At 54.7% G+C, this 21,115-nt stretch overlaps 2 protein-coding genes across 3 annotated transcripts in view; one reads left to right on the top strand and one right to left on the bottom strand.

The window, feature by feature from the left end:
* The window catches only part of LOC143143605 (uncharacterized), an 85,318-nt gene that overhangs the window by 31,573 nt on the left and 32,630 nt on the right, over positions 1–21,115 (bottom strand). Inside the window, exon 4 of one of the 2 annotated variants that reach the window (XM_076305026.1) lies at positions 2,670–2,750. The exons of the other annotated variant lie outside the window; for it this stretch is intronic. Within the exon in view, the coding sequence (XP_076161141.1) occupies positions 2,670–2,750 (81 nt within the window). The remainder of the gene's footprint in view (positions 1–2,669; positions 2,751–21,115) is intronic. 2 annotated transcript variants of the gene reach the window in all.
* On the top strand, positions 10,459–11,365 carry LOC143143217 (uncharacterized). Its single transcript, XM_076304242.1, has 2 exons — positions 10,459–10,599; positions 10,950–11,365. The coding sequence occupies exons 1-2, from the start codon at positions 10,585–10,587 to the stop codon at positions 11,226–11,228; spliced, it is 294 nt and encodes a 97-aa protein (XP_076160357.1). The 5' UTR covers positions 10,459–10,584; the 3' UTR covers positions 11,229–11,365.

Below are 21,115 nucleotides of genomic sequence, written 5' to 3'. Positions count from 1 at the left end.
ACACCTCCGCGTGGACGGCCGGCCGTCTGCGCGAGGTCTGCCGCGAAAATTCGCCAGACGGTCGTAGGCGGCGAGCAATTTCGAGCGCGAGAAGAGAGAACGGAGCTATTCGACGGATAGCGGGATCGATCGAGTCGTTGGACCGGCGAAACTTTCGGTCCCGAACCCGATACGGGAGACGAGTCGGTGGCCAATAAGGTCGTCGCGAGTCCTCGAGTGTACCGCGTTGGACCGATCCGGGTAACTGTTCGCGCGCGAGCGATTCGTTCGGTGACGGACGGTCGACCGGCACGCAGGGTCGTGCGTCGCCAAGTTCACGCCGCCGGGAGAGGAGAAAAACCCCCGAAGGAGGGTGGGAACCGTGGATGGGTATTGATTTGCCAGCAACCGAGAGGAGCAAAGAGAGTGATCGGACGTGAAAGTCGACGAACCGTGCGAGCGGAGACGGCTCGAGCGGCGAGAAGCTGGCAGGGACCGAGGTCGCCTCGGTATCGCGCCTACATATTTTTCGCCAACGATTAACAATGTTCGAGGTCGAACGTTCTCTCGATCTCGACGCGAAAGAGTCGATCTCGGCCCGGAAAGAAGTGGAAAACGAGGAGGGGAAATTTTTCGGAAACTAGTCGAAAATTTTCCGTGTATTCCGGGAGAAGACCCCGGCCAAGATATCTGGAGAAAGGTCGGTCGATTTACGAACGTCCATCGACGTCGAGGGTTATGGCCCTACGGAAGGGATCTTGACCGGAGGGTTCTCTCGTACGATCCCTTCCACCATTTTGGCGGGCAACGATAGAAGTCATCGTCGTCGTTCGCGGGAAAGTATTACGAGGAGCCGTTCCAGCGGAGCTCCGTTTCGACCGGGGCGTCTTTAATCTCGCGCCTGGAAAATACGTTTCACCCCGAAGGGAAACCTCCTCCGCGAGGAGGGTTCCTCGACGATACAGGCTACGTTCCGGAGTCGACATTGCCGATTTTCCTACCAGCAGAGACAAAAGAAACCGTTGTCTTTATCGTCGATCGACTCTCGTACGTTACACGGTCGCCTTTGCGATAAATTTGCTCCGAAATGGTGGAAAGAGAAGACGAAAGGATCCGTCGCGGACGAAACACGCCCGAGAGAGAACGCTTTGGCAATCGCTCGTGACAGGTCCGCAAGTGCACGCGTGCGGGTTCACTTCGCAACTGCGATTCCCTGGAGTGTCATTCTTCACGATTACGCGTTCGTCGAAAAGCATTACTCGGGAACTGGCTCGCATTCCGTTTCGACCCGGTTTCGTCAACGTCGCGTTACATCGAACCGCGTATCCCCGTTAACCGTCAGTGGATCGGCCCCCTGCGGCCCCGTCTCCGTTCGTTTCCGGTATCGATCGTCGGCCATCGTTAATTAGTAGTTCCCAAAGCAAACTTTCACCCCCGTACACCGGACCGGAGTAATTTCTGAGCCGGCGCTAATTGTCGCGGATTCCCGATTAAATTTCGAATCCAATTACGCGACGAGAGAAAAACGACACCGAGGCTTCGCGAAAGGGTCGCACGGTTCCATCGAGAGACACCCTTTGCCGCAGTTTTCCCACCCGGTGGACTCGGTTTAGCATCGCGAGGATCTCGCGAGCCCGGCCCCGGCCGCGGTCCCGATCGTGCCGATACCCTACTTCGACGGCGTATCGCCGCACCGGGAACACGCAAACTCATAATTTCGCATTCTGTCGAGCCCGCAGAGCCCCGGACGATAAAACCATCGGGAATCTTGCGTTGCCCCGTGACCCAGTAATTATCTATCGCACACGGCGATCGTACCGTGCGACGATTCGCCGAGCGTTCTCCAACGAACGAAACGAGGGTACGGTGCTCGCGGATAGCTCGCGAGTTTAAAAATATACACTTCCTAGTGGACATTGCGTACGGAAGGATTCCACTCGGAACAACTAGGACGGAATCATCGGAGGAGCCTGGATCTCCCAAGGACGTTCGCTGTTGGCGCGAGTTTCCATCGCTGGAGTCGAACGCGATTCCACCAGGGACACGACCCGGAAACGGGACACCGATTCGGATCGAAAGCTCGCCACGAATCGACTGTAAATTTTTGCAACGCAGGAACCCGTGCACCGACGAAACAAAGGGGGATCGCCGTTTAAAGATTTTGGCAACGGTCTGGAATTCGTCGCGTCGAGCGGCTAATCGAGCCCGAGGCCAAACAGCCTAACGAACCGGCCGTGCGCGTGATCCGATTCGAGAATCGATCCCCCGAACGTACCCCTGAAAAATAATCGCTACCCCCTCCGTCTTCCGTGTTTCGGGAACGTCGAAGCCGGGATCGATTCCGTTTCCATCCAGCCGCAACTTTCGAATCGCGAGCGAAATTCGAGGGAATCGGGACACGAGAGGGAGCACAGTGGTCTCTCTCGGAAAAAAAGTAGCGTTCGAGACGCGACCCGGCGAAAATCGATAACATTTCTGGCGCGCTATTGCCCCTCGCGCAACCCTACGAAATCCCCCCATCGGAATTGCCGATTACTCTCGTACCGTTTCCAACCAACGAAACGCTACACTCCGGGTCGTAAACGCGCTCCGAGCCGCTCGAAGCGATTTACTTCTTTCGTCTTCGCGAGACTCTTTCGAAACTTTGAGTTCCCGAGCCCCGAGGACCGAGCGAACGCGCGTTTGCTTACCCTGCAACAACCACACCGACGGTGACAGCGACGACGACGACGACGACAACGACGACCACTGTGGGATACCTTCAAAGCCTTCTGCAACAAATGGAAACGCGTCGTTAGTTTTCGCGAACGCGAGCGAATTTCGTTCGCGAACGTAACGGAATTGTCTACCCCTGCGAAAACGATTCCGTCTCGTCCGACGACGAGCGGTACGTGGCCGTTCGAGATCGATCGATTCACGCGTTGCACGAGCGCGAATAGGATTCTACTCTCGAACGTATAATTTCGCATTACGACGCGAAACGTAATCGAGCGACCGTTGGTTGAAAAGGTTCGCGTTCGGGGGGTCAAAGTTGCGCGCAGCTCGACCCGATCCTTGCTCGGGGACTCTCGGTGGCGACTCGCAAACCCGAAAACGAGGTACCAGGCTGCACGGCAGCCGGGTCGAGCGGAGTAGGCTCTCCGACAACGAAACGCCGGCCCTCGGTTAAAACTTCCAAGTGGCGTTATTCAGCCTCGCGACTAATTCGTAGGAAACTTTTCAATGAAATTCCGCCCCGTTCTCGAGCGCTCCCTTTTTATCCTAGCTTCGATCCATGGCCCGAATTGAAAACGAGAAAGCGGGAATCGCGGCTGCCCCCCGTCTCCTTCTCGTCTCGTCCAACGAAATAACCGAGCGTCGCGACGGTGCCAAGCTGTCTTACGACTCGCGACCGATGGAAACGTTTCAAACACGCGCACTCTCCGTTTACGCGGAACGCTCCGAGATAATGCGCGACGCGACCCGAGAGAGGACGATTCGGTGAGAGAAATCGATTCCTCGAACTTGGCGCATCGGTGAAACCGAACGAAGAAACCTTTCCGAACGATCCCGACCGGCCGGAACAGATCGAAGAAATCGAGCCGGTTTCGATCCGAGATCCGTCCAGAAACTCTCGACGTTTCTCCAGAGCGTATCCTCTCTCGGTTCTCCGATAATCGCGCACGGTCGCGATATCGCGGCGAAATCGGGACAAAGGGTAAAGAAGTTTCCCAAGCTCGACTTTTCCGGAGTTCTCCAAGAGAGAGAGAGAGAGGAGGAGAATCGAAGACGTCCAACTTTTCGCATTACCCTCCTCGCTGGAGACACCCTCTCGACTCGGCGCGATTTGTTTTCGTCCGAGAATCGAACTCGTTCGGCGAAACCGCCGTGTCGGGAACCGTGCAACCCTCGCCAATTTTAACTTCCCCGCGACGATCGTTCGATCCTGTTTCGCGTCTACGTATGTTCGATACCAGCGCGCGAATCGTTTCGCGAGTACTCGGTTTCGGTTCGACTCGGCCGAGGAAATATTCGTCCCCGTATCGCGAACGCGGAGAACTCTTCCGTGTTTCGCGGCGCTGCGAAACGCTAGGAAACGCGGCGTAACGCGCGTAACGGCAAAGGAATTGACCGAAGAAGCGGAGAAACGAGAGCGCGCCAACAACGGCGCCAGGGTTATTTATACCGAGACGACCTTTGCCGACGTCGACGGCGACGCTCAATGAAAATCTTTCGCACCGTCAACTAGACGCGGAAGAAGGGCGAGCGGGACATTCCCCGGTTCGCATGGCGCCGCGACGCCACCCTAAATGCCATCCCCTTGGACCGTCCCGTTTGCCAGCCAGTCGGACGATGCTTCGGCCAACGTCTTCCGTGATTTTCTCGGGCTCGGTTCTCATCGGTGGATCGTCCCCGAGACGCGTAAAAATACTACCGGATTCAAGGATCGCGCGAGCACGGCCTCGAGAGTTTACGCGAGGCGAACACCCGCGCGCCAATTTCCCGCGATCGAAATTGTATCGCGCGCCGGACGACAATTGCGTAACCGCGGCGACAATGATGCGCGGAAATACATAGTCGTAGCCAATTCTATTTCCAGCGGACGCGAGCCCGCGCCCGTGCTTCTTGCTTCGCGCGATCGTAACCACGGGATCACGGTGTCCGATCGAACGACGAAATTCTAGGAAAGAGAATTTCGATCTTAAGGACGCTTATCCGGAAAGAGACGAAGGATGGGATACTCTCTTTTTCCAAGAGCCGATTACTCGGCGCGTACGGTTTCGTTAATCGTCGTTCCTCCATTCGTTCCACTTCGACGTGCTCGCGTCTCGGCACCTCGCCCGATCGCGCTTCGAGCTTCGTTTTATCGTAGCGTGGGTTTCGTACGCGCAAAGTCCGTAACGAACCGGTTGAACAAATAAACGGAACCACCGTCGAGTTTCGTTTACCCTACGATTCGAAATTTCCTCCTCGTTTTCGAGTTCTCGCCGTTTCCCGGGACCTCGCGCGCCGCGGCTGAAAGCGTCCCGAGACGGTGGTGTATCGGGCGCGCGGGAATTACGGATAACGGAGGAGAAACGAAGAAAGCGAGAGAAAGAGAGAAACGTAAGACGGGTTTCCATCCCCTGGATCCTATCGCGAAGAATAAATGTCGCGTCGTTAAGAGTTAACGAGGAAAAGATGGCGACGGGGTGCGTCTAAAGAGAGGAGTAGGGTGCCGGAGAAGAGCAAGGGGAAGGGGAAGAAAGATCGCGTGCCTCGTCAGCGAAAGCTCGATACTTAATTGAAACTGCCGACTAAGCGAGGCTTTTGCTTACGCGCGCCGTGCCGCGCCTCTGCCCCGGCTGCGGACTTCCGCTCCACGATTCACCTACCCCGAATCCGCGCCGTGCTTCGAGATTATCCCTTCGAAAGTCCCTTTCGTTCGTTCCTCGCGAGCCGAGAGCGGAAAATCGGCGCGGGGATATTTTCGAGCGGACGAGGAAACCGCTCTCGGAAATACGATCGCGAAAACGGTCTCCCGGAGTCCTCGAACGTCGATTAAATCCTAGCCGTCTCCCTCGGCTCGATTCGATCGGACGATTAATCGCTCCTGGACCGTAACGATTCGTCCTCCCTCCCGCGTGACCTATCTCCCGTCGGGATCTCGTCGGATTCGGTTCCTCCTCGCCGCTCGAGTCTTCCGCTGGAATCCAAGCGCGAGCTTCGATCCTCGCGAGTTTTTCGACCGTCGTATCGCCGCGCGCTTCTTTTTTCGCGTTTGTTGCGCGTCCTCCTCGCTCCCCGATGATATCGTCGATCGAGCGTCGCTCGGAGCGGAACTTCCTCGACCGATAAATTGAAATTTATCTTCCCGGTTCGGTCGAGCACGTTCTCTCCGGCGCTCCCCGTTTCCTTTCCTTCGGGCTTGCCATCTGGCCCGAGCCATAAATTCGGAGCGTTTTCCACTTCGCGGCTCGAAACCGCGACTGCTGGTGCGCTCACCGTATGAAATTATCTCTCGTCGAGCGTCCCGGCGGCCGACCGGCGCGATCTATTGGAAAACGTCCACGATATCGCGATAACGCTCGAACGTCGACGCTGCTTTCCGCCGATCGTCCTCGTTCCGGTCGCCTACGCGTACGTAGCTCTTTTCCTGGGAAATTCGTTTCGATCGCGGGGAAGCTTGCCGAGATTCGATGAAAATCGAGAAAACCTCGGGCTACCAATATCGCGAACCGCAAAGGTCGGCTAGTGGGATATGGATATAAGCGGGACCTCGAAGCCAATATGTTCACAGATTGCGAACTTTGCCGAGCAAATACGTCGAGAAATCCGTCCCGTGGTGTCGCGACGCGTCGATTCTCGGCTTTCGTTTGCTCGAAAACTTTTCCAACGGCTAACCCATCGATCCTCGATCGACCTTGCCCGCGACGTCGTTTGTTCGTTTGCGCGTCTTCCGCGAGAACAACTTCTCGGTGTCTTCGTCCGTGACTTTGTCCGTATAGACTCGACTCGCGCGATTTCGAAGAACGCCTTCGAGACGATCGCGTTCGCGAGTATTGAAGGTCGCGAGAAGCGGGTAAAAAATGTTCAAGTTCGCGCGTAAAAACGTCCGAGGCGAGCTCGAAGACTCGTAGAAGCGAGGAAAAGGTCGAACGGTCCGTCTCGGCGTACCCGCGCGCGGGTTTCTTCCGGTGGTTGGGTGTACCGCGTTCGTTGAACGTTCTTCGTTCTCTCCACGCTACGATTACTCATCCCTGGGTGAAATATTTCGTTCGGCGTCGAAACGACGAATCGACGCACCGTACGGAAACCAGCGTATCGAACGAAACAACCGTACGGTTGTCCGTGTCTCTCGATCGGTACCGGGGCGAAACGCTGGCGAGAGGCGTCCGCCGTCGCGATACCGTTCCCGCTATTTATAATCGGACGATGCGCCCAAAGGCAGGATATTAATTATCGGGATGGCGATTTATCGTTAACGCCGCGGCGAGCTACGCCGAACCGGATAATGTCCGTCGTTTGTCAAGCCGGCTCAACGGCTGACGAGAATCGCGGAGCTCGAGTAACGAGCGACGTTTTGCGCTTTCCGAAGATCCCTCTCTGCGAATGCCACGGAAATAGGGGAGATCGAGCCTTCCCTATTGGATTTCCCGAAATAGTTGGGCCGGCAGACGCGCGCGCCGGCCACGTCGATTTCGTTCGATTGCTTTTTCGCGCGAAAAAACGACCCGGCGTGAGAAAAAGAAATGAAAACAAAAAAAGAAAAAAAGACGAAAACGCGCGCGCGAAAAAGAGGGGAAGGGGAGAGCAGGAGACACTCGGGGCCGATTCTAAAATTAAATCGACCGCCGTTGTTAATTCGAAGGCACGGTTTCGATTCGACGAAACCGCGAGATATCGTACCACGAAACTGGAAACTTTCCACCGCGCCGATGCGACGTGTTCACCGTGCGATCTCTCGCGCGTTTCATCGCGACCCTTCCGTAATCGCCGCGGACCGGATCGGAGCGAACCGGTCCGGTTCCCACGAAACGTTTCTCGTTCGGTGGAATTGTCTCGATTACGGTAGACGCGTGAAATCACTTTTCCCGGGGCCAAACGCGCGTACGTAAAAAAGGGAAGACGGGAGAAGCGGAGGAGAAGGAGGAGGAGGAAGAGAAGAGGAGGGAAAGAAGTTCGGAGAAGAAGCGTCGGACGGTCGAGAGCGAAAAGTGGTACGTAGCCTGGTAAGCGGCCGACGGAACCAAGAATACGAGGAAGAAGGAAAGAACGGGAACGGAAAGGGGAAGGAAAAAGTGGTTAAAGAGGAGAAAAAGAGAGGGCTCCCGGCATTGTACCAATTCACGACGCTAATGCGGAGAGTGTTCTAAAGACCGACGAAACAATGGCGGCACTCCACCGGCTCTGATTCTCCTTTTCCACGAGGCTCCGCGCGACGCTCGGCGTCCGTGCATGCGCGGTGCAGGTTCTGGCTTGCGCGTAGTTACGCGAACTCGACGCGGAAGCAAAGTCGGCCGTTGCTCCCGAAAAAAAAAAAAATAGCCGACCGCGGGCGGAAATCGTTTCGTCGCTCGAACGGGGATCCGCGGTCGCGTCGTTTTCGAAGGCGAGTCGTTCAACGGACGCGGTTGAAATCGACGTCTCGAAAATTGACGAGTTTCGCGGGAAATTGTATCGGGAGAGCGACTCTCCTCCGCGGCGCGAGAAAACGAAAAAAAAAAAATACCTTCCATTTTCCACTCGGCCGCGCTCGAAACGCCGAGTAATCGAAACGTCGCCCGTTGGAGAACGATCGTGGAAACGCCTCGATTCAAGTACGGACGCAACCCGCGGCCGCCGTGGCTCCGAAAGCCTCGGTCCGCTTCGAAGAAATCGATGATTCGCGAGAAAGAAATCCCCGAAAGGAGATCCTCGATACCCGTGGCGCTTTTAATTAAACTCTCGGTCCGAGAAAAGGAAACGAGGAAACCGGGACCATTTTCCGTCCGAGAGGAAAATCTTTCTCGTCGCGTCCCAAAGGTCGAAGGAGCGGTCCCGCGGATGCGCGGAGAATTCGGTCTCGCGGCGGGGTTCGGAACCGAGGAGCTTTAGATTCGTTTTAGAACCCTTTTTATCCGCTCTTTACGACGGCAGTTCGTTGAATAGCCAATCGGGAAATCGCACGGGACGGGGAACGAACCGATACACCCTCCTCGTATCGATGGATTCTACCAGTCTGGACATCGATCGTGGCTTCGCTCCTCTTCGTACGGATCCGAGATCGGGAATTGGCCGCGGTGGTTCCGAAGTAACGCCCTTTTTCTTTCCTCTCGCGGCGAAATTGGACGTTGATCGAACCGTCGTATTTATTCTCCCTCCGCGTCCGAGAGGCTCGTCGAGAAGGAAACTGCGTACGCGGACGGTCGGCGAGTGTCGCGCAAACACGACCGGAGCAAAGGTGGATGGAAACGGGAAGCTTTTCTTTGACGAATAGTCCGGGAGATTTTCGTACGGCGGCGTTGCGCGTATTACTCAAACGTCTTGTCGTTTGCCAGGGAACCGTGGCTCGATATTTTGCTCCTCTTTCCTTTCTTCCGGCTAACGAGCAAAGGAAACGCGGCTACCCTCCCGAGCATTAATATAACCGAGAGGAACCGTCGAGTTACCTTTTCGCGTCTTTAATCAAATTTTCTCGGTGCCGGTGCGCGCGATATACTCGACGCGCTACTTAAACGTTATCGTTTCCGTCCTCTCGACGTCGTTATTGCCCACTTCGCGGCGCATCGCGTCGTCGCCGTCCTCGTCGCCGGCAACGTCGCCGGCAACGTCATCGTCTCGCCGAGAATAACGAGTCAACGACGCTCCAACGAGACCGACGTTTCTTGCCTCCGAAAGAGTTCTACTTTGCGAGAATTTTCTAGCCTCGCGCGAGGGCCCGCGCTCCAACCGCTCTCAAACGCGCGAAACTTGCATCGAGACCGCGCCGAAACGACTCTGCGCTCTTTCCGCGAAAGCGCTCGAACCGTTGCGAACTATCCGTCGGATCGTTCGAAAGTGTTTCTGCGAAAGCACCTTCGAAATGAATCGAATTCGAACTTTCTTTCTTTCGGGCCGCAAATGGAAACCGAGTTCGTTCGCGGCTGCTCACGGAATCCACAATCGCGTCCGAATACACCGATCGTACCGAATAGACTAGGTGTCCCACCGCGATGTCGATTCTTCTTCGAAACCGATGCAAATGAACGCGATCGCGTTCGATGTTCCATCTCCGATCCACCGCGCGACGAAAATCTCCTCGTCGTGGTGGTTAAAGCGCAAGTTTGAGGAATACCGGGTATCCGCACGTACGCATCGGCCGGAGGCTTTTCCAAATTGGATCCTCCAGAGGCTTCGGAATTTTCGAGCAGCGTTAACGACCCAACTCCTCAGGGCCCTTCGCGGTCCCTGGTCGGAGCACGGCGACCGACGGGAGGGACTATTTAGGTTTCGTGGTCGCAAACGAGGACCAATTGGATACAAGGACGGAATAGCTAAATCGTCGTCGTGAAAATGATTGCGCGCGGCGAGGTTGCGCGTAACTCGCCCGAATGGAATTTCAATAGGGGAACTGCTCCCACTCCGGGGGCTTAGGGATCGCCGAGACGACCTCACGGCAAGGTCGCGTCGTAACGCGAGTTCGCGTCGGGACGATCCGAAACTTTCTACGCGAGGTTGGCGCGAACTGGCACACCGAGTTGGCCCAACCCGTCCTTCCAAACGCGTTTTGTCGCAATTTCGTTACACATCCGCCACCCCGCGGTGCAAAACGGACCGCATTCGTGATTCGTGCGCGTTACGAAAATCAGCTCGAAAATCGGCCGAACCTCCTCGCCCGGAACGATTCCCGCCTCTCGGTTTGGACAACGGCCAAGGCCGCGTTGCTCAACATCGTCAGCAACGAGACCCACCGAGGCTGCTCGTTCGCGATGCAGCCCCGCGACGAACAACGCCAAGAGGTTAATAATTATGCGCGATTACGCGAGGTAAACATTGACCAGTCGATGCACGTAGCGTCGTCCGACGGCGATCGGATAGGTATAAAAGGGGCCCGGTTCGGTGTTTCGAGCATCAATCGATTTTCAACTCGCTTCCAAGCTTGTCACCTCCTCTCCAAACTACACCATGAAGTGCATCGCAGTGAGTAAACGCGTTTTAAACTCAATTTACCGTGGAAAGATTCGTTTCTCATCGACGGGGAGACGAGCCGCGAACCATATTGAGAAAACTGGACCGATTCGAACATTCGGTGCCTCGTGCGTTCGAATACGACTCGATCCTCGTGTTCTCCGTTTTTACGTTTCAACGACGGAAAGTATCTACGTTTGCTCGGTTCTCGAACCGAAATCGAGAACCGATCGTGAGATTCCATCGCTCGAGGACGCGTACTCGCTCGCCTCTCGAGCCGGTCGCACGAGTATCGGATTTTCCGTTAACCGGTAATACGTGTACGTACGCCGACCGACTATATTTTCCATCGAATGTTCCAGGTTGTAGCTCTGTTCGCCCTGGTGGCCGTAGCCCTGGCGAAACCGTTGGAAACCGAGTCCATCGAGCCGGCGAAGAGCGAGTCGGTGGCGCCGGAAGCCGATCTCGCGGCAAGGAACAAGCGAGGGCTGTTGCTGGGTGCGGCGTACACCGCGCCTCTGGCCGCCTACAGCGCGTACAGCGCCCCGGTCGCCTACGCGTCCTACAGCTACCCTTACGCCGCGTACACCGGATACCCGTACTACGCTGCCGCTTACTCCTCGCCCTACTACGTGGTCTAAAACATACCGCTCGACCACCGCCGACGCCATTTACATTCGACACGACCGGACTGCCCACCAAACGCGACGACTGCACCGATCTCGACCGCTCCGCACAAGAGCTCTCCAGATTTGATCGCGATGCACGAACGACACGGTCGAAGGATGCTGGCATCGAATCGCGCGACGAAAACACCTCGACGAGAAACACCATCGGGACGAACTACACGTTCGAGCATTTTCATCGGAAATTTTCGAGACAAATTCCAAACGAAACTCCCGCGAACAAGTGAACCGCGACCACGCTGCCAGCATTCTTCCACGCTTTACTAACAATTAGATTATATCTATATATCGTATATGTATATACATATATATGCATACATATTATGTATCGTGCTGTGTACAATAAGATGCGTAATAAAGTACGTTGCAAATCATAGAGAAAGAGAATACTCGATTTTCGAACTCGCTCCCGGGTGTCGCGCGTCTATCGAGACCCACTTCGTCTTTATCCCATTACGTGTCCCACATACGGTCCCTAATGGCGTCGCTTCCGAACCCGATGGGTTCTCGAACGATGTATCCGTAATAACGGCCGTTCGTCGCTCGGAACATTATCTCTCGACGAAACGATCGACGCAGCCGTCGATGCGCAGCGCGGTAGAAAATCGTTCGAACGAACCTGGCTGCGATTTACTCGTTGAAGAAATAAAAAAAAAAAAAAGAAAAAAAGTGGAAACAAAAACGGGGAGAGATTCTTGTTGCAAATTTACAGTCGCTTCGTTCCGTTTCGTAAGTAAATTACACGCGGAGTAATCGATTCTCGTCGCATTGTAGTTTATCGTTTTCCTATACTCTCTATACGCTGTTCGCGTTCGTACCTCCATTTCGCGACCGTGCTCTCGACTCTTGTCTCGTTCTTGCACGGAAGCTTCGCTCGTTCGCGATAATACGCGAATACGTAATTTCGAGAGTGAATCTGGCGCGTAGAAGGAAAAAAAAAAAAAAGAATTGTACAAACGTTTGCCCTGGCTTCGTACCGACGGACGGTTTTCGCGTTCGATGGATTCCTCGTTACGAACCGGACCGGTGTAAAGTCTTCGCGAGAAGCCCGTTCTCGAAGAAAGCTCGCGCGAAGACCCTCGTAAAGCCGAAAGTCCCGACGACGAGCAGCTGATCGCAATCAGTTACACCGGCAGACTTTGTAACGAGAATCATCGAAACGCATAAACGTCCGCGAGCTGGTGAACGAGCTCGGACGGGACGAACGTTTGCACGAAATCTCCGATAAATTCAACGCCGGCCGCGTATTACGAAACGATCCGCGCACAACGGGCCGCGTTCGAGCGAAGTAAATCGCGTCGCGTTTATTTGAGCAACTCGGTGCGAAACGATCCCGGAGTCGCGAGGCCGCGTTGATATCCGTCGCGTTCCGAAATACGCGCGAAAACCGAACATCAAAGAGCTTGGAAAATTCGCGCCGAGACTCGAGAATCGCAAACCAGAGCGTTCCGCGAACGAGTCTCCGTCGAGCGTGGAAACCTTAAAAACAATGCATCGACGTCTCGGTGGGGTCCCTTTCGCGTTTTCTTCTCTCGTCGCCGAGAGGTAAAACACGTTTCTCGGATACGGTACGCTTAGCAGCTCGGGTCGCATATTTGGCAGCGGGGACCGTGCTCGCCCCAACCCCCTCTCGAGGACACGGCGGAGCACTTGCTCGATTCGAGAACGGTTCGAGCTTTGTCGCGAGGTCTCGCGAATGGAAAAATCGAACCACCGAAAGAAAGGCTCTCGCGGAGAAACGTTGGGGCCGGGGAGAGAGCTCGGTGCGCGAAAAGTAGGCATTGCGCACCGCGAGACGAGGGTCTCGCTCTCGATGCGTCTCGTCTACTTTCTTGGTCGTTCGACCCAATTAGCGCGTGCGCTTTGGCCAATAATACGCTACGACCGAAAACGCGCAGACGAGGCGTGTCCCTTGCACTCGGACTAATTAGACTCGGGTTCGCGGGAGTTCTCGTCGAGCGTGCACGGTACCGTGGGGAAACGGAGAAACGTCACCTGGATTAAAGGGGAACCGAACGCCACGTGTAACAACGTAGTGCGTTTTACGCTCGGTCGCGGACCTTCGAAGGCCGATCGAAGCGTCGGACGAGATACGATTCGCGATTCCAGTCAGGCGAGGCTCCTTTCGGCTACCCGTGGTACGCGAGACGATTGAAATTTCCTTCGCGACGAGCGTGCGAGAATCGCGACGAGGATCCCGCGAACGAGTCCGAAAACGGAAACGGGTTTACCCGCGGGATCCCGAAATACGTTGGATCGGTCGCGGTGAAACTTTTAATTGCCATCGTCGAGCGTCCCGCCCGGTAATTAAGCCCGGCTCCGCGGCTGCGTACGTCGGCGTTGAATCGCGGTTCAAGATTATTTCGAGTTTCCTCGATGTTCGCTTCCATCCACCCTCGAGGTGGCAAAGGGACTTTGCGGTTTTTGGTTTCCCATCCGGCGACAAATCAACCGTTACCCACCGGAAACACCCGGCGAAGCAAGAGCAGTTAGTCGCGCACGCGGCCAAATTAACCCGACAAATCATTCAGGGAAGCCCGTACGTCGGGAGCGTTTACCAAATTGCCAAGTGGAAACATTCCCGGTCGATTTTCTTTTTCGTAGACGCGACGAAACGATCGGACGTCCGCGCGTTTCTTTTCCGAAGATCGTCTCGTCTCGCCTCGCGATTTCGGATTCCGGTGCCGCGAACGAAACCAAATCGACGAACGCCGGACGAGACGCGCATACGTATACGAGTACTTTTTCAAGCTGTCGTGCTTTCTCCTCCGGTACGCCGAGACGTATTCGTATTTGCGTAGACGCGACTCGTCGAAACGGTCGTCGAAGCGTGGAAAATAGACGCGAAGATTCGCGAGGACATCGCGCGCGTGTAAATTTCCAGCGAATCTGGAGAACGTCGTATGCTCGACACCTAAATTTCCTCGCGCGTTGCGTCCACCGCGCCGCTCGAAAATGTCGATTCTCGAGCGGTCAGCATCGGGGACCGGCTCGGGCCGCCTCGTTCGTCGTTCGAGAACTGTGTCACGTAGTTCGCGAGGAGCGCGACAACCGCGGCTTGGAAATAGCAAAGCTTTCTATTTCCAAAGAGACGTTCGATTCGCGAGGGAGGCTGTCGCGTCGAGTGTCGGGAGGACGGTTCCGCTCGGGCATCGTCCCGTCGGGAATAACTTCTTCGTCGGTAGGTTTCGAGTGCGTACACACGAGACGACGGATCTTTCCAGACGCGGAGGGTACAACGGACTTTGCCCCGAGTAAACATTTTCCGTCGTTGGGAGCCCCTCGATCGAAACCCGACGGTACTACGCGCGGATTAAAAAATACACGACGACGTCGTCGTCCCGCTCTCTCCGCGAGCGATACGAGATACACGATTACATCGGGCGCGAGCCATTCGTAAGAAGCGGTTACTCGATATCTGCCAAGCTCCGCCTCGAAGTTTCGGAGCGACGCGGACGCATCTGTTGCAGCTGCGACCGAAGTGGAGTGAAAAGCTGTCTGGAACACACCGATGCTCCGCCCGCGGTACACGCACCCCCTGCTAATATGAATTCCGATGAGTAAACACGTCCAAGAGTCTCTCAACGCGCGGCCCCTAATTCTCGTGCGCTGTTTACACGCCGGGACGGTGCTTCAATTTGTTACCGGACCGAGCGACAGATAAACCCGTCACGTTTTCTGCCCGCGGACCGAACGATAAAAACGAAAAGAATTCTCCGAGGCGATAACACTTATCGACCGAACGACCGTACACCTATTTCGATCGCTGAACGCGCGCGAACCTGCCGCAATCGTTGCGATAATTGTTCACAGAATCGCGGCTACGTCGCCGCGAAGCTTCTACAAAAATTCCTATACGAGATTTCTTTCGTCAAAGATACACACGGTGGATTTCGGTATCCGAAAGAATTATACGTCGCGTCGGTACGGACGATCGTAATTTTCACTCGAATCGAGACAATTTTTCAGCTTTCGAGTAAAGATGAAAATGGTTCCTCGATTTCGGGTAAAGGAAGAGGACTCGATGACTCGACGACTCGACCGCAATGGCCAACGGAGCAACCGTGAAACCTCGAGGTCGCCCAACAACGAAGAGCTGGTACGCGCGTGTATTTTCGTTTCTTCTTTTCGCGGTGGATCGCAATTGGCAACGAGATTGTCTTTGGAACGCTGGAAAGCGTCACTCGATGACGATAGCAGGAAGAGAAAAGGCGCGTATTCGTCCCGAGCGTACCAAAAATATCCGCGCATTGTTCGGGCGCGTACTCCCGCTATTGGTTAGGCGGTCGCGTGCACGCGCGATGGCGCATCGTTCGAACGAACAAGACGTCGCCGATGAAAATGGAGGGTCTCCCCTTCCGTCCATCGATCCCGATAATATTCCGCGGAAATAAAGCGGAAGATCCCGACGCCCCGGGGCGTTTTTCGTTCAACTTTTTCGAACGACGATCCACCTGCCCGTTATCGTCGAACAATGCTCCGAACAGACGCGACGAGTCATTGTCGCGTATCGCGGACGATCCGATTGCGATCGGAATCGCGCGTTCTCGTTTCGTTGAACCGCGGCGTTTCACGAGCGTGGAAAAGCAACGCGCGCGCTACCGAGAAATTTTTTACAAAATTTTTAAAACGGGACGAAAGAAAATCGTGGGCGTCGATCATCGCGACGATTTCGTTCGTCGTTGCTCTTCAACGTATCGGAATTGTTCGAGATTGGAAAATATAAACACGTTACACGAATATTTAGCAATCGAAAGATGCTCTTCGAGCAACGAAGAAAATTCAGCCGGCCAACGATGCTCGGAATGTTTATCGTCGGCGATGGAACTGCAACGAAAGAATACACGCAAGCGTTTCCAATACAAGTAACTCGAAGCGCGTCAAGACGAAAGAACGCACACAGAGGGTAAGAAATATCGAGCCGTCCCTCTACGTGATTTTCTTTACAAGAGACAACGCAATTAATTCCCTTCGAAGCAGACGTTCGCGCTGATAACGAGCGGAACGAAATTCGGACGGTATAACGAAGGGTCCGTCCGGACGAGTCCTGCGGGTGCACGTCCGCAAACAAAAGCCGGTTTAACGCAATTGTCCCCGGGGATCCTCCGGTCGAGTTCGACCGAGCTCTGGCCGATCTTTGATGCCGAGTAATTAATCGAATGAGTTCGACCGATGGAATCCAATTCGACGTCTACTCGAGGTCGGTTCTCCCTTCGATCCTTCTCTCGCGTTTCGAAGTAACATCGGCCCTCGTTGGCCCTACGTTGGCCCTACGTTGGGGCCATCGCCTAGCTCTGGAACCTCTTCTTCTACGATTCGCGCGCGTACGAGTGACAAAGAATTTCGAATTTACGGAGCGTCGCGTTTCGGAGAACACCGAGAAAAGTGCACAGGTAGACGAAGAGTGTTCCTCGCGTTCCGTTCGTCGTTGCAACGTGTTATCTCTCGCGGCATCGAAGGGTGGTCACCGTTGAATCGACAACGAACGGACGAATATTTAAGATAACTCGAGACCGAAAAGGTTCGAAAGGTAACGAGCCGAGTCACCCGTACGGATTGCGTATCGAGATTTTCCGTCGGTGACCGGTTCCCGGTGAACGAGGGTAACAAAAATCTACGAGACGCTCGAAGGTAGCAGCGCGAGAAAGTCCGATTTTTCAGGGACCGTTTCACGCGGCTGAATTCCCGTCACGTGCGAGTGCTTTTTAGTCCGGTGGTCCTCGTCGTCGAGATCCCGTGTCGATAATTGCGACGACTTTTACTCGAGGGCCACCCTTCTTCGTCCGTGGTATCTCGTGTCTCTCGTGGAAAGAAATATTTCCGTGTTGCGCGTACACGGTCCCGACGACCGTCGTCGTCTGCTCGCCCGTATTCCGCGTGGCTGCGACTCGCGAGACCGTGGAGAAACTTCGATGCGCTCGAGAAAAAAGCCGCGGAGATTAAAGGGAAGACGAAACGGTCTCTCCGTACCCTTCGACGATATTTCCACGCTCTCCCCTTCTTCGAGGGAGGAGAAGAGGGAGAGTTCTCTCCGCCAACGAATTTTGCGTTCGTACGTTTCGCCAGGTTCGCGTCTACCTCTTACCCGCGTGTTTACTTTTCCAGGGTCCGTGCAGAATTTATATCGTACGCGTCGCTCGACTGCGCGAAAACGGAAGCAAACTGCGAGCTAAAACGTGCGCGTACTCCCGTTGACTTCGCGATTAGATCAAACGCACGCCGGTGCGTGCAACCATTATTCGATCTGCATACGAGCAACGCGCGTTCTCGCGTCACGCGTGTCGCTGCCGATAGCCGATGAATATTCATTCGCCGAAATAGCGAGCGCGCGGGAAATTCATTGGCGGGGACACGCGACGCTCTCGTAATACGCGTTTACGTTCTCGGTGTCGCGTTTTCCCGAGTTATTGCGCAGCTTCGTATTTTCGGTCCGTAGCGTCGCTCGTTTTCTCATTGCGCGACGCGCGTCTCGATCGTGGCGCGTCGTCTCCGTATCGAGCTGGCGAAAAGTGATCCGCGTAGATCGAACAACGCGAGAAAAATATTATTTTCGTAGAGGAGAGCACCACCTTCGCGTTACGGGTTTCACGCGAGTGGAAAGTTACGCGGCTTGGAAAAGTTGCGCGTTTTCGTTCGATCGATTCCCGAGTTCGTCCGGAACTGAAAAGAGGGAAAGATAATAGACGGTGGGATGTCCTCGCGCGACGAGGTGTCGTCGAAACTATCCGGTGTCGTTGCTCTTTGTTTCTCGCGCGTTGGAAATTATTCGTCGTTTCGCGAACCATTGTTACGGGAAAGTCCGCTACCATCGCGAAACCCGGTGTATTCGTTCGTGGACGTTCGATACACGGTTCCGTATCGTCGATTCTAACCCGATTCGTGCGCAAATTGGGAACACCGCGTTAATCGAGATTTCCGTTCTCGCGAAATGCATTTGGAATCGCGGTGCACGGGTCGGTGGAGATTTCGCGAGAAAGCTAAAGCCGGTCGCGCGAAAGTTCTCGGTGGAAACTTGGTGGCTCGACCGAAGACCTCGGTGTTCCGATAGGTCGGGGCGACAGGAAGCTTTTTTTCAGTTGCGTTTCATCGATGCGCCGCCAGCTGACGTGTACGCTTTCAGGGCGAAGCGTAGCAAGAGGCGCGATTATTCGTGCGGAAAGAGTTTCGAGGGAGGAAGGTATTTATAATTGACGTGTCGGTGATACGGGGTCTCGATGAAAAGAGAATTTCTACCCGGAGACTTTGTGGAAACGCGTACCATAGGAGACGCATCCATTAATCAGGAAACGAGCTGTGCATCGCGCAAATACGCCAGCCGGGCCCCCGCTTCGCTCGGCCGTGAGGGCTAATTATCGCATTTGTACGAGAAGCAAACACGCGGAGTCCTTTGTAACGGCGATCTCTGCTACCGATTACTACGCCGAGCGAACGCGGAAGATCCTGAACACCCCTCGAATCGATTCGTACGCGAAATCACGTGACCGACCCGATAAACTTCTTCGCTCGATTTCCCGAGCATGCGACGATCCCAGTTTCGCGTTTATCGCGGGGATCGGTGGCCAAATCGTCGTTAACCGTCCAGACGTTTTGTAAAAATCGCTCCTCGGGGGGTATCCTCGATTCACCTCGTTCGTCGCGGCGATTCTTCCGCTTTTGACGTTCCGATAAGTACCGAGCGCTGAGAAATCTCTCTTCGCTCGATGGAGCCCGAGTTTCTCGCTCGTTGCCCGATAATACTAAACGGAAGCTTGGAAATCGTGAATCCCGCGATAAACGAAGCTCCAACGACGGAAAAGCACTAATCCGTCGAGAGATGCCGCGCGGTTTAATTTCCGCGGAAAATTTCCACGACGATCTGCAGTTTCTTTCGTTCGTGCGCGCAATAGCGTCGAATTCGCCGTCGGAGCGTATTTTGTCCGCGGATCGAGGCGAGAATTCGAGAAACGCCCATTCGGGGAACAACCGAACGTCTCGTACTCGAGAGAACAATTTCCTCGGAGAAGTACGTATTCGGCGAACGTATCGAAGAAACTGGCGATGGTGGCGGAACAGGAGCCGGCATTAATAACTTTATCGGAGGAAAGCGGAAGGGTCGGGTTCCCGATTTACTTCGCCGCGTCTCCGTCCGCCATTAGCTCGTTAATTCGATTGGATCTAGCCAGCGAAGAAATTGCCGAGTGGAAACTCAAGGGCTCGGGAACACGTTCGCGATTCACCGACGCACGGAAACCGATCGAAACGATCCGCGACGGAGCTAACTCTTTGATTAATACCACCGCCGGAATCGTGCAAATTTCGTTTGCATAAAATTTTAATTAGCGAAACCGATACGCGACGGCGAAACCAATTGCTCTTCCATTTTAAACGGCACTTCGTGTCGGATTAAATCTCACGGCTATTAAATCGAATAGGTAAATGGATCGCGAGGGGTAAATATGTACCGCCAGGTATGTGTCTACCGTATGGTTCCGCGCTCGTATCGATCTACAGCCCCGTTGCTCGATACGGAGAACCCGGGAGAACCCGTTCCTCGCGAGTCGTCGACGAATTTTAAATACGTCGTGGGTTACGCGAATCGAAACGGGTCTCGAAATCTAACTGGTAACGTGCGAAGCGAGCCAAACGATCCCGAAGATACGAATAAGAGTCGAGTTGAATTTTACGTTGTTCTTCCGGGCGACGTAATTCTTCGGGCGATATTCGCGAGCGGAGCGGAACCGGAGGACACCGTAGCCGCGCAGGATTCGAGCATCGGAACGTATAAACTCCGAGTGTCGCGATAAAATGTGCCTCAACGTACTCGAGGGGAAACCGGGGAGTGCGGAGACACGTTTTCGCGCGCAATATCGGTATTTCCCCGAGCGTGCGTCCGCTAAGGCAATTTGCTCGCCGGGCGAGACGCCAGCGGTTGGTCATTTTCCGAATTAATTTTCCAGAAAATGGAGGAAGAACGCCGCCGGGATCGGTGCGTCCGTGGCCGGCTATTAATTAACCGTAACGCGTAGCTATCCACCGCTGATTCTATTTCCTTGTTCGATCGAAATCGACCAGATAAATTCATTTCTGGTATTATCGAAGCGTACCGCGTACTCGAGATTTCTCTGTTTCCTATCGTTGACCCGGATATACCGCGTGTCTGATAAAAACGATCGATGGATCGTAATACCGTGCGTACCGCCGCGTCCCCGTTGTTTGCGCGCGAGACGCCCAACCTCTTTGAACAATCGTGGCAACCCAAATTCTATTTCCCCCGTAAATAGGATGCGGCAAGTTCGAGGCGCGAGCGCAAAGTTTAAACGCGATATTCACCGACAGCCTCCTCTCTCGTTCTCTCGCGAGCGAAATTGGCTCGCTTCGACTGGAACGTTTTCGTTTTCGGCGACGAGTCGACTTCCCTCCCTACGGCCGACGATCGAGTTTCGAAAGACTTCCGTCTGGAACGATCGTCGAGCGATCGATAACGAGCGCAACCCAATTCGTTCGCGGTTCGAGTGCGCGAAATACGAGGCCGGACCAGAAAAATGTTCGCGGCCAGAGAGACGGGAATCCGCAACGTCGAAGACGACGCGCACGCATCTCGCGGGTCGAGGGTACACCGAATACATCTCGAGATTACGTCCCGCTATTGTTTCCGTAATCGTAGCCGTGGCCGTGCCGCACCGTCGTGCTAGGATACACGCGGTCGTTCTCTCGTACTCCCACCACGCTCGGTGCGAGCGAGCGTAAAAAAACACGAGCAAGAGTCTCTCGAGCATCTTCCAGCCGATACGCGATATCTAAATGCAAACGAGGAAACTTCCTGTATCGCTCCCCCGCGCCGAGCCCCTCGGAGCAGCTCGGAG

Source organism: Ptiloglossa arizonensis, chromosome 2, assembly GCF_051014685.1.
Source record: "Ptiloglossa arizonensis isolate GNS036 chromosome 2, iyPtiAriz1_principal, whole genome shotgun sequence".
Lineage (NCBI taxonomy): Eukaryota > Metazoa > Arthropoda > Insecta > Hymenoptera > Colletidae > Ptiloglossa > Ptiloglossa arizonensis.
Note: the sequence above shows the minus strand (reverse complement) of the source record. Positions and strands in the feature narration are given on the sequence as shown.